The 15,982-nt window shown below is 46.1% G+C and overlaps 1 protein-coding gene across 1 annotated transcript in view; it reads left to right on the top strand.

Annotated features, from left to right (window-relative positions):
• The window catches only part of ncanb (neurocan b), a 234,606-nt gene that overhangs the window by 126,691 nt on the left and 91,933 nt on the right, over positions 1-15,982 (top strand). The window contains exon 7 of the mRNA XM_080212934.1: positions 169-1,299. Within this exon, the coding sequence (XP_080069060.1) occupies positions 169-1,299 (1,131 nt within the window). The remainder of the gene's footprint in view (positions 1-168; positions 1,300-15,982) is intronic.

The raw sequence follows: 15,982 nt of genomic DNA, 5'->3' as shown, positions 1-15,982 counted from the left end.
CGATAAGATGGGGTCTGGCACTCCATGTCTCTGGAACATCCCTGTTTCTGGGATTACATACACCCAACCCAACCCTTCCCCAACTCACAGAGTTCCAGTTTTGTGTCCCATATTGCTGAAACCCACAGAAATTAAATTGTTAACTTCTCTTCTTGAATCCCCAACCAGCTGGCGACGTGCAGTTACTGTCCAAACAAAGAGCAGATCTTGAAGAAATCTCTGCAAGTGGAAAGTCAGAGTTACAGATACCGAAACAGCCAACCGAACAAGAAGTAGACAGAAGTTCAAACACGGCGGGGTCTCTTTCAGGGAAGTTGTCGCTCAAAGAATGGTCATTACTCTCGGGAACTGAATTCACTAAGCTATCAAGGCAAGTGGAGGAACCACCATCCCATAGTCCCGCTGTAACGCAGCAGACTGCACAGAAACAGCTGAAACAGCTCCCCCCAGTAGCTGATTCAGAGCACTATGATCCATCTGGAAACACCTCTTCACTCACCGCTGATCTCGAAGAACAGAACTTGAGACTCATTGGTACAATTCTTCCTCTGGCCAAAGGCAGGAACTCTTCTGATGATCCGCTCGATGTGCTAAAGGATCTGAGCAGTTATGAGGGAAGTGGACTGGGCTACAATATTGATAACTCAACCAGGGGAATGTCTTTGGACAGAGATGTGAAGATAGTTGGTACAACAAATGAGGGACTGAAAGAGAAGGCATCTCACAATCCCATTGACCTAATTCAAGGAAGCTCAACTCTCTCGTCATCTGAAGTGGCAACTAATAGACTAAATCCAAAAGAGGAACCAACCGCAACACAGGGCTCAAATTCTCAAAGTGAGAAAGATCCAACAGAAATGCCAATGCCCATCACTCTGAACAGGATCTCACCTGACGTTTCAACCCCTGGGGCTGCCATTGATGGGTCACATACACAAGTTGCTACTACCAGCTCACTGGCTAAAGAGATCAAATCGGATGTTGTTGTTATTGCTGAATCCAATGAGTTGCCCCCGTTGGGGTTGGAGCCAATGGTTGAAAATGAGCTTGACGCTGACTGGGAGTTCTTGGGGAAACAGTTCCTGAGGAGCACAGCTACGGAAGCAATAAGTGTCGATCTCTCCAGCCAGCAACTTAATATCCGACCTATGATTGAACCTGAAAGAATTGAAAGCACAATAAAAGCTACAACAATGGTTATGGAGCGCAGCTTAATGAGTACACCGCAAGGGTCAGCACATGTGCCAACTGCTTCTTCCATTGTGATTGAAACAAAGACTTGGCCACAAGTTGCCTCAGGTAAGCACATATTTAACCTCTTAGCTGGTTTTTGTTCAATTTTCCTCCCTTGGCATTCTGTACTTCGAGTTGACAAAGGGTGTAATAAGAGAGCTTGATAATTCTCATAGATTTCTGGGTGATATTGTACTTTAATATGTAGGAATATAGGAGACAATTGGTACTGGAGTTTGTGCTTTGTCACAATCTGCATTTTGACCAAGCATTGTGTTAGTTTGTGCGCAGAGTCATAGAGAGATACAGCACAGAATAAGGCCCTTCTGCCCATCACATCTGGGCTGGTGGCACATAGCCTTGAGTGTCTTGGCATCGCGAGTGCACCTCTGAATACTTCTTAAGTGTTATAAGGGTCTCTGCCTCCATCATTCTTTCAGTCAGTTAGTTCCAGACTTCACCACCCTCTGGGTGAAAAAGATTTTCCTCACATCCCCTCTAAATTTCCTTTCTTACCTTAAATCTATGCCCCTTACTCAATGATCTCTCTACCAAGGGGAAATGTTCCTTCCAGTCTATTCTATCTATGCCTCGCATAAATACATCTTAATCATATCCCACCCTCGGTCTCCTCTGCCCCAAGGAATGAAGTTCCCACCCAACTTGTTTCCATAGTTGCAAATGTAAAATCTGTCATGATCCGGTGCGACTGGGTAGCGTGATCGAATGTAACTGTTTATATTTTCACCTTGCGTTGAAATATTCCTTGCGTTGATGTGTTTAAGAATGCAGTTTTTCAATAAAGCTCAAAATGGGTTTACCACAAGAAAAGCAGTTTTAATACGTGTCTAGTCCATAATCGTAGAACCATCACAGAATCCCTACGGTGCAGGAGGAGACCAATCAGTCCATCAAGTCTGTACTGATCACAATCCCACCCAGCTCCTATATTTATCTTGCTAATCCTCCTGACACTTAGGGGCAATTTAGTGTGGCCAGTTAACTTAGCCTGCACATCTTTGGACTGTGGGAGGAAACTGGAGCACCCAGAGGAAACCCACGCAGGCATGGGGAGAACATGCAAACCCCATACAGACTGTGACCGAGGTGGGAATTGAACCCGAGTCACTGGCGCTGTGAGGCAGCAGTGCTAACCACTGTGCCATGGTGCTGACTGAATCTGAGTCACCTGACTTAAGATAATTGAAAATGACTTAAAAGAAAAGCTCCATAGAACATTGACTGGATTATTGCTGAAAGGAGATATCTTCAAATACCTCAAATACCTTCTAAAGTAACTCAAGTACCTTCTATGTGTCAAATGGGTGAGAAAATAGCGGCCCTGATTTTAGCAGCACGCTCGCCCAAGGCTCGTATGATCGTGCCCGCGAGCAACCAAGAATGCCGTTCTACGAGCCCCGATAAAATATGCCGGCAATGGGGTGAGGCTCGCAGAACGGCCTTGGGCGGAAGTGCTGGTAAGATCAGGGCCAGTAGGTTTTCTCGCCGGTTTATTCAGCGAGGTAAGTAATGGTGATATGCAGCACTCTGTGCAATACAGAGGCCGTAATGTGAATCTCACCAGTGTAAATATGTAGGCTGATGGGGTTAGGGCCTTGGTGGGATTGTTATTGGTACAGACTCGATGGGCTGAATGGCCTCCTTCTGCACTGTACGGATTCTATGACTCCTGGTTCTGGACACCCCCGGCCATTAACAGGCCTCACTTAAATATTAAAATATATTTAATTCATCAATAAACTAGCACAGATCAGTCTTAGGTCACCTGTGAGACTGGCTGACCTTGATTAATAAGGGGATCAGGGGTGACAGGAAAAAGACAGGAGAATGGGGATGAGTAATTATCAGCCATGATTGAATGGCGGAGCAGACTTGATGGGCTGAATGGCCTAATTCTGCTCCGATGTTTTATGGTCTTATGGTTGCTGTGCTCTAGGGGGTGCCAGTGCACAGACGCTCCGATCTCCCAGTACATTGTGTACACAGTATACTGGCAGATCTGTCACTCCCCCCATCCCAGAGCCCCCATGGACATCACCCTCTTCCCCCGTTTAACTACCCTCCTGCCTTGATTGCCACCCCAGCCAGTGTCATCACTATTTAAATCCTGGGCATGGGGCTGATTTTGCCGGCAAAACAGGGCTGGCAAGACCGTGAGAGGTGGGAAACTGGGTGCGAAACTGATTTTTCACCTCTTGCCCTGCCTTACCGGCTCACCACTCTGGTTGATTGGCATGATGAGCCGGTAAGGTCCCACCCCTTGTCAAAGCTTTTCATCCTGCATTCATCAGGACAAAGGCAAATTTCAAACAACCTCAACAATTTAGGCTGTAGGGGAAAAGGATGCTGATTGGTTGGCGGGTTGAGTCTGATTGGCTGAGATGCTGCCATGGAACATTTGGAATTGTGCTGACTTGGGAAGCCTACGGTTCCCCTTTGCTTTCTTCATGGCACCAACTTGGCCAATCAGAGACCACTTGCAAACCAATCAACAACTATTTCTCCTGCAGCATAAATTGTTGTGATTGTTTGAAATTAGGTATTCTTGCATTTGTCCTGATGAGTGCAAGCTGAAAAGCTTCAACAACCCCTCTCTATTCAGCAAAATTTGCTAGTTTCACTGATGTGTGCTAGCTTATTAATGAATTAAATATATTTAATATTTAAAGTGTTTAAGTGGGGCCTGTTAGTGCCTCGGGGTGTCCAGAACCAGGAGTCATAGAATCCCTACAGTGCAGAAGGAGGCCATTCAGCCCATCGTGTCTGCACCAACAACAATCCCACCCAGGCCCTAGCCCTGTCACCCCATATATTTACACGGCTAATCCCCTTAACCCACTCATCCCAGGACACTAGGGGGCAATTTAGCATCAACCTAATTTGTGCATCTAGTGGGAGGAAACTGGAGCACCTGAAAGAAACTCACGCAGATACAGGGAGAACATGCAAACTCCACACAGACAGTGACCTAAGGCCACAACTGAACCTGGGTCCCTGGAGCTGTGAGGCAGCTCTGCTAACCGCTGTGCCACAGTCTAAGGATACAAAGTAGACAGTTTAGAACAGAGATGAGGAGAAATTTCTTCACCCAGAGAGCGGTTAACCTGTGGAATTCACTCCCACAGAAAGCATTTGAGACCAAAACATTGAACATTTTGAAGAAGCAGTTAGATATAACACTTAGAGCAAAGGGATCAAAGGATATGGGGGGGAAGGATATTGAGTTGGATGATCAGCCTTGATCATAATGAATGGGAGCAGGGTCGATGAGCTCCTCCTTCCCCTAGTTTCTATGTGCTCACCAGATTGTAACCCCCAGACTAATCCAGCAGGTAGACCTGCCGAGGTGAGTGTAACTGTGCTGGTGGACACCACGGTGACGCAGCCTCTGAGCATCCCAAGGCCGTCTCCTCTGAGTCGGGGGGTTGCAGATGGAGCTGTGGGTGGTCTGCGTTGTGGGCAGCTGGGATCTGGAATGGAGAAAAGAACGTTTAAGTGGGCCCCTTAATTAAAACAAGGTGTTGGCCTGTGGGCACAGCTGCCAACTGCAGACCGCATGGTTTCTTTGGAAGTCCCGTCTCGCTTTCAGCACAGGCACATTCCTGCTTCTCTCTGGCTATCTTGGCGGCCAGCTTCCCATAAGGGATGAGGTCTGTACTCTCTGGAATGCTGCATCCAGTCTTGGATCGCTCCCAGTAATGATTGTGGGTGGTCTTACCCTGCAGACAGACAGAAGGGTTGATTGTTATTCCAATGGGGGCAGAAGTATGCATGCCCAATGGCAGTGGGTGATTCACAAACAGGAGGTCCTGTAACTGGTGGAAGATTGAGGCTCTGGCGCAGACACGGTGGACATGTCCTACTGGCTGCAGAGTCCTGCCATCCTAACTCCTGTCTGACATCCCAGTGCACTCGCACACTAATGCTGCCTGATGCTCAAGTAAGTATCGAGTTGCCATGAGTGTTCATCCTCTTACTCTGTTGCTGGGTGGTCCTCTGGAGGATTCCAAAGGTGCTAACCTCCACTGCCACCTCCATCTAGGTTGCCATAGTCACACTCCTGCCCCCGCTTCCCGCTGCCATCTCTGGGAAACAGTGCCTCTTGCCTCAGCTGCTCGGCCTGGAGGAGAATCTCTAGGGGGCACTCACTGAATCATGTCTGGTCTGGGACACTCTTGTTGTCTGGATAGCCAGACAGTAACGAATGAATGGATACCCAGGTGACCTTTAATTATGGCGCCCTGACCTTTGATCCCACATAGTAATGGCAAAGACGGGGGTGGGGGGGTTGGGGGGTTGGAGGGCAAATGATGCCCAGCCATTCCTTGAGTCTATTAGGCCAATTAAGGCCACGTTGCACACACCAACCGGATTCTTCCATTCAGCCTGTGACTCTCCGACTGAGGCCAGAACAAGGCCGAGGGGTGGGGAGGGGCTTTCTGAGGGCAGACCAGGCGGGCTGGTAAAGAAATCCCAGCTCGCGCACCCACCTGAGCCTTAGGGTCACAGCTGTGTCTCTCCCCACACCCTCCCCCCCAACCCCCCTTCCATCCCGCCAATGACAACAGCCTCTTAGCTGTGGCGGTGATGATACAATTCACTCAGCGAGTCTGAGTTGCTCTGGCAACACACGCTGTTACATACATGTAGTAGGGAGGGGCTATGGATGGTGATGGTGGAGACTCCAATAACAGAACAGGAATTTCTCCCACTGCCTCCTGTTGGTATACTGGAAGCACAGGAACAGGCCCTTCAGCCCTCTAAGCCTGCGCTGATCAGGATGCCTACCTAAACTGAAACCGCACTCACAAAATTCGTATCGTAGAATCATAGAATCAGTGCAGAAGGAGGCCATTCGGCCCATCGAGTCTGCACTGATCCATCCAGGCCCTATCCCCATAACCCCATGCATTTACCCTAGCTAGCACCCCCCCCGACACTAAGGGGCAATTTTGCATGGCCAATCCACCTAACCCGCACACCTTTGGACTATGGGAGGAAACCGGAGCACCCGGAGGAAACCCATGCAGACATGTGGAGAACGTGCAAACTCCACACAGACGGTCACCCAAGCCGGGAATCATATCCGGTCTCTGGCGCTGTGAGGCAGCAGTGCTGACCACTGTGCAGCCTGGGATGGAAGAGGATGAGAATGGAAGGTATCCTGAGAATGGAAGGAATCCTTCCATTCCCGCCCTATTCATGTATTTGTCTAGTTGCCCCTTAAATGCGCTATCGTTCCCACTCCCACCACCTCTCTGGGCAGCGCATTCCAGACATTTACCACCCTCTGTGTAAAAAACTTGCCTCGTACATCTCCTCTAAACTTAGTGTCAGGGTGGCTAGCTAGGGTAAACACATGGGGTTATGGCGATAGGACCTTGGTGCGATAGTGATCGGTGCAGACTCGATGGGCCAAATGGCCTCCTTTTGCACTGTAGGATTTGATGATTCTATAATCATCAAATGTCATAATCCAAAGTCTGCCAGTGGAGGTTCTTGATTGAAACACCTCACTGAATGATTTGCCATGATGAAGCAAAGTCATCATGCCATGAGACAGGAAGATTCCCACTAAATCATGTGTAATGGGATCAAGGTTCCACACTGTAAATGTAGTTAAGAATCCAGTGAGGAAACAGAGTGATAAATGGCATCGCTCAAATCCTGAATTTACAAAAAGGAAATGAGACAATGGCAGTAATAAATCTACCTTTGTCCTTTCCACAACCTAGATCTTGGACAAATGATCCTCAGTTGTCAAACACACTTTTAAAACCTCCGTGTTTAACAAATTAAGACATTATCATTGAAAGAGAAATAGGCTAATCTTCACGCATGAAAATTAAACGACTCCATTTCATCAATAATTAATTGTCTGTTGGACTTCGGAGAAAAAGGGAATTATTTGGGCTCACAGATTGACAGTGGAAATGAAAACCTCACTCTGTGGATTGGTGTCAGCACAGTGGCACAGTGATTAGCACTGCTGCCTCACAGCGCCAGGGATCCGGGTTCAATTCCCGGCTTGGGTCACTGTCTATGCGGAGTCTGCACATTCTCCCCCGTGTCTGTGTGGGTTTCTTCCGGGTGTTCTGGTTTCCTCCCACAGTCCAAAAGACGTGATGGTTAGGTGCATTGGCTGTGCTAAATCCTCCCTCAGTGTACCCGAACAGGTGCCAGATGTGGCGACTACAGGATTTTCACAGTAACTTCATTGCAGTGTTAATGTAAGCCTACCTGTGACAATAAGAAAGAAACCTAAACTTTAATATCCTGTCTAGCAAAAATCTACTTGTGACAATAATAAATGAACTTTGAATTTAACTTTTGAGTGAGCTGTTGATATTAGTATTTGCAAATTCCAAAATGTCCAAAAACCTATGCTGGTGGAAAGGTCAGTTCAGTTTTTTTTAATTTGTTTGTGGGACATGTGCGTCGCTGGCTGGGCCAGCGTTTATTGGTCATCCCTAGTTGCCCTTGGTGGGCAGTTGAGAGTTAACCATATTGCTGTAGCACTGGAGTCACATATGGGCCAGACCAGGTAGGGATGGCTGATTTCCTTCCCTAAAGGAGATGGGGGTTTTCTGACAATCGACAATGGTTTCACGGTCATCAGTAGATTCTTGATTCCAGATATTTGTTATTGAATTCAAATTAATGACGGGGATTTGAACCCAGGTCCCCAGAACATTAGCTGAATTTCTGGATTAATAGCCTAGTAGGCCATCACCTCCCCCTCCCCTGTCTGCTCTTGTACTTTAACAAAAGAATAAAATGTTTGTTAAACAAGAAAAGATGAACTGCGCCTTCAAAGCCAACTATACCTTTACAGATATATACAGATTGGTAAGGATAACTCAAGTTACAAAATCTATAATATACCATGTATAATATGTTCAGAGTAAGTACACAGTCAATGTAAACTGTGGTCAAACACATCACACTCTGAGACCAAGTGACAGAGGCCACCTAAAACAACTTCTACTGATGACTCATCAACTTCCCCCAAGCACTTGTCTCACTGGAACTCTGGTCTTTTACACATCTAATCTCCACTCTTGAAGAGCGTTCTTGAAATCTTCTCCCAAACAAGGCTTTCTTCACCAAGGATCCAACTCCAGATGTTCAACCTCTCCTTTCAGTATTCATCTGCCCTGGAGCACCACGTGCATTCAGGTTCACCTTCCACACAAAATTACAGATGCTCAGCCAGCAGAATATCTGCATAGGCCCATGATAAAGAGTCATCAACCTTTTGGTCTCCTTGGATTTCTGGCTTCCCGCAAGATTCCTGTTGTCTTTCCAGGGCGCCATTATCTTCCTTTAGGACTTGCTCCTGCATTTCCCTCTCCCAATAGATTGCTGTCAGCTTGGTATCTCCCCTGCCTTGATTACTGTGAGGATGCGGAGATGCTGGCGTTGGACTAGGGTAAACACAGGAAGAAGTCTCACAACACCAGGTTAAAGTCCAACTGGTTTATTTGGTAGCAAAAGCCATTAGCTTTCGGACTGCTTGCTGCTCCTTTATCAGGTGAGTCACCTGACGCAGGAGTAGCAAAACTCACTCCACATTCATTGTTACTTTATCTTTAGAACAAATCATCCAAGATTTTTAGACTTATTTTTCTCAGCAACCTGCTAAAATGTCCATCGAGAGAGAGACTTAAACCATTCCCTTCATCTGAGATCATAATTACCAACTGAACTTCAAACAGCTTTCTATTCCCCGTGACCTCTCTGTTACTAGGCGACAGCTCAGTTTTTTAAACCATGTATTTGCTTCAGCGTTGTATCACCTCACTAAAATGCAGGCATCTTTTAAAGTGAAGCTAAAACTCCAATTTCCTTAACACCCAACTGCAGAAATATAAATTGGAAATTTAAACTTAATTTATCTTATTCTTAATATTTACATATACAAATACAACTTACTTAGCTATTTCCTAAAATGGGAAATGTGTAATTTTAGAATGGTGTTTGGTTGTTAAATTGTTTAGGATGATCCCATATTATCAAGAATTTTTGAAGAATCAATTCTCAGGATCTGAGCTAACAATGCCTATTCTCATTCTTTTAAGCCAGTCTGACTCCCTGTCATCAATGGTATGACATATCCATGCTGTTGGCATTCATAGAATCATGGAATCCCTACAGTGCAGAAGGAGGACATTTGGCCCATCAAGTCTGCGCTGACCACAATCCTGCCCTATTCCCATAACCACACATATTACCCTGCTAATCCTCCTGACACTAGGGTCAAATTAGCATGGCCAATCAACCTAATCCACACATCTTTGGACTGTGGGAAGAAACCACAGCAGCCGGAGGAAACCCACGCAGACACGGGGAGAATGTGCAAACTCCATACAGACAGTGACCTGAGGCCGGATTTGAACCTGGGTACCTGGCGCTGTGAGGCAGCAGTGCTAACCACTGTGCCAACGTGCCTCCCAAGTGCCACTGTGCCACCCATATGCCACCATTCCTCCCACCATGGTAGTAAATTCGCTGTGATGGAATTGATTCGTAGCACATTGTAAGTGTGTAATCTGGACACGTCAGATCAATCAACAGGAATTTCAGACACTCTCTCAAAACTACACCAAGGCTGAGAACAGTGTAATGAAAGGCTGCTCCCCTCCCTACTCTCCCACCCTGACCTTACACCAATCCTTGCAGTCTTATTGAAATCTTGGCAAAAAAAAACAGGGCCAACAAGGAAAAAAATAAAGGCAATATTCCTCTCTGAACCTCCTCAGGTGATCAAACCCAGTCCAGGACATCACAGGAACCAAGTATTATCAGTATAGACATTTGAATATGATACCATCTGTGCCTTGGTTAGGCACCAGTCCAATTACTTCTTGGAGATAATCAATATCTATCACACTAGCTGGCAACACATTCCAGAAGCTCACTGCTGCCTGGGAATGGAATGGCTCAATGCCCAGTCTCTTCTCATCCTTACGCACTTTAATCATATTTCAACCAACAAATTTATCTTTGTGTTTGTGCCCCCTGTAAGCCTCCTCCCACCCTACTTCATTTCACCCCGTTAACACATCCTCCAATTCCTTTCTCCCTTATTTGTTTACCCAGCTTCTCCTTAAGTTCATCTGTGCCATTTGCCTGGACCACTCCCTGTGCTAGTAAATTCTACCCTCTCACCAGTTTCCATTTACTTTAACAGAGGGAAGAAGTTCCAAGGTGCTTCACAGGAGTGCCATAAAGCAAGGGTTGACTAAGTCACACAGGGGGATATGAGGACAGCTGACCAAAGACTTGTTCAAATGGGTAAAAACAGAAAAATGCTGGAAAATCTCAGCGGGTCTGACAGCACCTATGGAGAGAGAATAGAGCCAATGTTTTGAGTCTGGGTGACCCTTCGTCAAAGGGGTAAATTTTAAGTAGCATCTTCGAGAAGGATAGAGAGGTGGAGAGGGTTAGGGGAGAACAACATAGAGTGTAGGGACTATCTAAAATCACGGCGATCAATAGTAGAGCGGTTAAAATCAGGAATTCTCAAGAGGCAAGAATTAGATGTGTGCAGAGATTGGAGGAGATTACAGAAATAGGGAGAAAGTCAAACCAATGAGGGATTTGAAAACGAAGTTGAGAAGTTTAAAACGAGGGCTGAAATTTTCTTACTGTTCCCGCTGACGGGAGCTCCCAGTCCCACTGATGGCTACACACCAGCCCCCCCCACCCCTCCCCACACCCCCACATGACAAATTTCCTTAGTCTTCTGAGAAAATAGAGGCATTTGTGGGCTTTCTTAACTATAGTGTCGGTATGGGGGGGGACCAGGACAGGTTGTCGGTGATCTGGACACTGAAAGACTTGAAGCTCTCGACCCTTTCTATTTCGTTCCCCTGGTGGCAGAGAGTGCAAAGAATGGGGGAAGGGGGAGAATACCTGTTGACAGCGGTGGGACTGGAAGATCCTGTCACCAGCCAATGGCGAGCTCCCTCGCTGCTGTGCAAAACCAGCCAGGGCTTGTGGGCGGGGGTGCGGTTGTATGGCAGGGGAGTACGGGAGTCCCACCAGAGATTTTTGATTTGATTTGACTTATTATTGTCACGTGTGTATTAGTTTGGTATACAGTGAAAAGTATTGTTCCTTGTGCACTATACAGACAAAGCATACCGTTCATAGGGAAGGGAACGAGAGAGGGCAGAATGTACTGTTACAGTCATAGCTAGGGTGTAGAGAAAGATCAACTTAACATGAGGTCAGTCCATTCAAAAGTCTGACAGCAGCAGGGAAGAAACTGTTTTTGAGTTACATGACTTCAAGCTTTTGTACCTTTTTCCGAAGGAAGAAGGTGGAAGAGAGAATGTCCGGGGTGCATGGGGTTCTTAATTATGCTGGCTGCTTTTCCAAGGCAGTGGGACGTGTAGACAGAGTCAATGGATGGGAGGCTGGTTTGCGTGATGGATTGGGCTACATTCACTTTGTAGTTCCTTGCGTTCTTGGGCAGAGCAGGAGCTATACCAAGCTGTCATACAACCAGAAAGAATGCTTTCAATGGTGCATCTGTAAAAGTTGACGAGAGTCGTAGCAGACATGACAAATTTCCTTCGTCTTCTGAGAAAATAGAGGCATTTGTGGGCTTTCTGAACCATATTGCTGGTATGGGGGGACCAGGACAGGTTGTCAGTGATCTGGACACCTAAAGGCTTGAAGCTCTCGAGCCTTTCTATTTTGTCCCTGTTGATGTAGACAGGGGCATGTTCTCTACGCTTCCTGAAGTCGATGATAATCTCTTTCGTGTTGCTGCCGTTGAGGGAGAGATTATTGTTGTTGCATCAGTTCAGCAGATTCTGTTGCAGCAGGGGCCAGTGTAGATCACTGAGCAGAATGCGTGAATGGGATTTGGTATGAGTTTGGAGAGCGGCGACAGAAAGCTAAGTTCCTTTAATAGTTCAGACTGTGATTTTGTGCTTAAGGCACAATGTCGAGAATGAATGTGTGACTCATGCTCGACCTCTGCATGATGTCTGCGACTGTGAGGAATTGGGCTCCGCCTCTCTCTGATTATCCTTTGTATCTCAGCAAACGTAAATCAATAAAGACATGAATGAAATCCGTTTTTGTGTATTTTTAGGTGCTATGGCTCAGAAGTTTATTTGATGTTCCAAAGGAGAGAGAGATTCCCACTGTGAGCTGGAGGCTCAGGGTGATATGTACATGTTTTTCAGGCATGGAATTGAATGGTTATTTGCGAGGTGCCCATGTGGCTTTGAGAGCACGACAGCAAGTCCCACTCGCCTGCCTTTTTGAAGCTCCAAGAATCTTCCTTCTTCTGATAATTATTCAATTTGAAACCCACGATTGAATCTGCTTCCACCGTACTCTCTCTTGATCTGTTTAGATCACCATCCTCTGATTCTCCACTCTTCCACCATTCGGAACAGTTTCTGTCTATCTACACTGTCCCTGATGATTTTAAAGTTTATTTATTAGTGTCACAAGTAGGCTTACACTCACGCTGCAGTGAGCTACATAGTGAAGGAAAGACATTTTGGGTGAACTTTCTAATTCATGGGAAGAAATATAAATTTGCATTTATTTAACACCTTTTAAGGTTTATTTGTCAGTACCACAAGTAGGCTTACACTAACACTGCAATGAAGTTACTGTGAAAAACCGCCAGTCGCCACACTCCGGCTCCTGTTCGGGTACACTGAGGGAGAATTTAGCACGGCCAAAGCACCTAATCAGCGTGCCTTTTGGACAGTGGGAGGAAACCGGAGCATCCGGAGGAAACCCATGCAGACACGGGAAGAATGTGCAAACTCCACACAGTGACCCAAGCTGGGAATCGAACACGTGTCCTTGGCGCTATGAGGCAGCAATGCTAAGCACTGTGCCACCTGGACACCTCTATCCAATCTCTTCTCCTCCCCGGAAAGAACAACCCAGCTTGACCAATCTATTCCTTGCCCCAAAAATGATTCTTGGAGATCTTTCCTGCTCCCGCTCCAATGGCTTCATGTACATCACAAGGTGCAGTGCCCAGGATTGAACACAACGTCCTAATTGGGGTCAAACTGGTGTAATACACAGGTCCTCGTATCTGTACTCTATGCCTGTATTTCGAGGATTCTGTATGTCTTCTCAACTACTCGCTGAACCTGCCCTACTGTGTACCACAATGACATGGACCCTTGTAACTATCTAAATGCTTTTTAAAAGACAAAATTGTACCCGCCTCTACTACTACCTCTGGCAGCTTGTTCCAGACACTCACCACCCTCTGAAAAAATTGCCCCCTCGGGACACTTTTGTACCTCTCCCCTCTCACCTTAAATCTACACCCTCTGGTTTTAGACTCCCCTACCTTTGGGAAAAGATATTGACTATCTAGCTGATCTGTGCCCCTCAATATTTTATAGACCTCGATAAGATCACCCCTCAGCCTCCTACGCTCCAGAGAAGAAAGTCCCAGTCTATCCAGCTTCTCCATATAACTCAATCCATCAAGTCCTGGTAGCATCCTAGTAAATCTCTTCTGCCCTCTTTCTAGTTTAATAATATCCTTTCTACAATAGGATGACCAGAATTGCACACAGTATTCCAAGTGTGGCCTTACCAATGTCTTGTACAATTCCAATAAGACATTCTAACTCCGGTATTCAAGGTTCTGACCGATGAAACCAAGCATGCTGAATGCCTTCTTCATCATTCTGTCCACTTATGGCTCCACTTTCAAGGAGCTATGAACTTGTACCCTGCTAGATCTCTTTATTCCGTAACTCTCTCCAATGCCCTACCATTAACTGAGTAAATCCTGCCCTGGTTCAATCTACCAAAATGCACCACCTCGCATTTTCTAAATTAAATTCCATCTGTCATTTGTCAGCCCACTGGCCCAATTGATCAAGATCCCATTGCAATTGGAGATAACTTTCTTCACTGTCCAGTATGCCACCAATCTTGGTGTCATCTGCAAACTTACTAACCATGCCTCCCGTATTCTTATCAAATCATTAACATGAATGACAAATAACAGTGGGCCCAGCACTGATCCCTGAGGCACACTGCTGGTCACAGGCCTCCAGTTTGAAAAACAACTCTCTACAACTACCTTCTGGCTTCTGTCAAGAAGCCAATTTTGTATCCATTTAGATATCTCACTCTGGATCCCGTGAGATTTAACCTTATGCGACAACCTACCATGTGGTACCTTGTCAAAGGCCTTGCTAAAGTCCATGTAGACAACATCAACTGCACTGCCCTCATCTATCTTCTTGGTTACCTCTTCAAAAAACTCAATCAAATTTATGATTCATGATTTTCCACTCACAAAGCCAAGCTCACTGTCCCTAATCAGCCCTTGTGTCTCTAAATGCCTCTAAATCCTGTCTCTCGAAATACCTTCTAACAATTTACCCACCACTGATGTGAGGCTCTCTGGCCTGTAGTTCCCAGGCTTTTCCCTCCACCCTTTTTAAACAAAGGCACATTTGCCACCCTCCAATCTTCAGGCACCTCACCCGTGACTATCGATGATTCAAATATCTCTGCTAGGGGTCCCGCAATTTCCTCCCTAGCCTCTCACAGTGTCCTGGAATACACTTCATCAGGTCCTGGGATTTATCTACCTTGATGCGCTTTAAGATTTCCAGCACCTTCTTCTCTGTAATATGTACATTCCTTAAGACATCACTATTTATTTATTTAGAAGTATATCCCAATAATTAGTACCTGCAGGACAGCAGGTGAGGTTATGGGGGCACGGTGACACAGTGGTTAGCACAGCTGCTTCATTGCACTGGGGACCCAGGTTCAATTCTGGCCTTGGATGTCCTTCCATGTGGAGTTTGCACATTCTCCCTGTATGTGCATGGGTTTTCTCCAGGTGCTCTGGTTTCCTCCCACAGTCCAAAGATGAGCAGGTTAGATGAATTGGCCAAGGTAAATTGCCCCTTCGTCTTCAGGGATGTGTAGGTTAGGGGAATTGTTGGGGCAGATATGTGGGGCTACGGGGATAGGGTTTGCATGGGATGCTCTGTCAGGGAGTCAGTGCAGGATTGATAGAAGGTGGTTGTAGAGAGTTGTTTTTCAAACTGGAGGCCTGTGACCAGCAGTGTACCTCAGGAATCAGTGCTGGGTCCATTGTTATTTCACAGTAAGAAGTCTCACAACACCAGATTAAAGTCCAACCAGTTTATTTGATAGTAAACCCACAAGCTTTTGGGGTTTGCCCCTTTGTCACTCACCTGATGAAGGGGCAAACCCCGAAAGCTTGTAGGTTTACTATCAAATAAACTGGTTGGACTTTAACCTGGTGTTGTGAGACTTCTTACTGTGTTTACCCCAGTCCAATGCCGGCATCTCCACACCATGTCCGCTGTTATTTCTCATTCATGTTAATGATTTGGATGAGAATATAGGAGGCATGGTTAATGATTTTGCAGATGACACTAAGATTGGTGGCATAGTGGACAGTGAAGAAAGTTATCTCCAATTGCAACGGGATCTTGATCAATTGGGCCAGTGGATTGACGAATGACAGGTGGAATTTAATTTAGAAAATGCGAGGTGCTGCATTTTGGTAGGTTGAACCAGGGCAGGACTTACTCCTTCTGCACCGTAGAGAGTTTATGATTCTGTTGTTGAGGTGAAACCTTTCTCTCCCATCCCCTCTCTGTAAAGATAATTTCTTGGGACAAAACCATCCAGTGATAATCTGAAGAAAACCCGAATCCTGTGCAATCTG

This window comes from Carcharhinus amblyrhynchos, chromosome 26 (assembly GCF_965287045.1).
Source record: "Carcharhinus amblyrhynchos chromosome 26, sCarAmb.v2.hapA, whole genome shotgun sequence".
In the NCBI taxonomy this organism is placed as follows: domain Eukaryota; kingdom Metazoa; phylum Chordata; class Chondrichthyes; order Carcharhiniformes; family Carcharhinidae; genus Carcharhinus; species Carcharhinus amblyrhynchos.
This window is presented reverse-complemented; position numbering and strand designations above follow the sequence as displayed.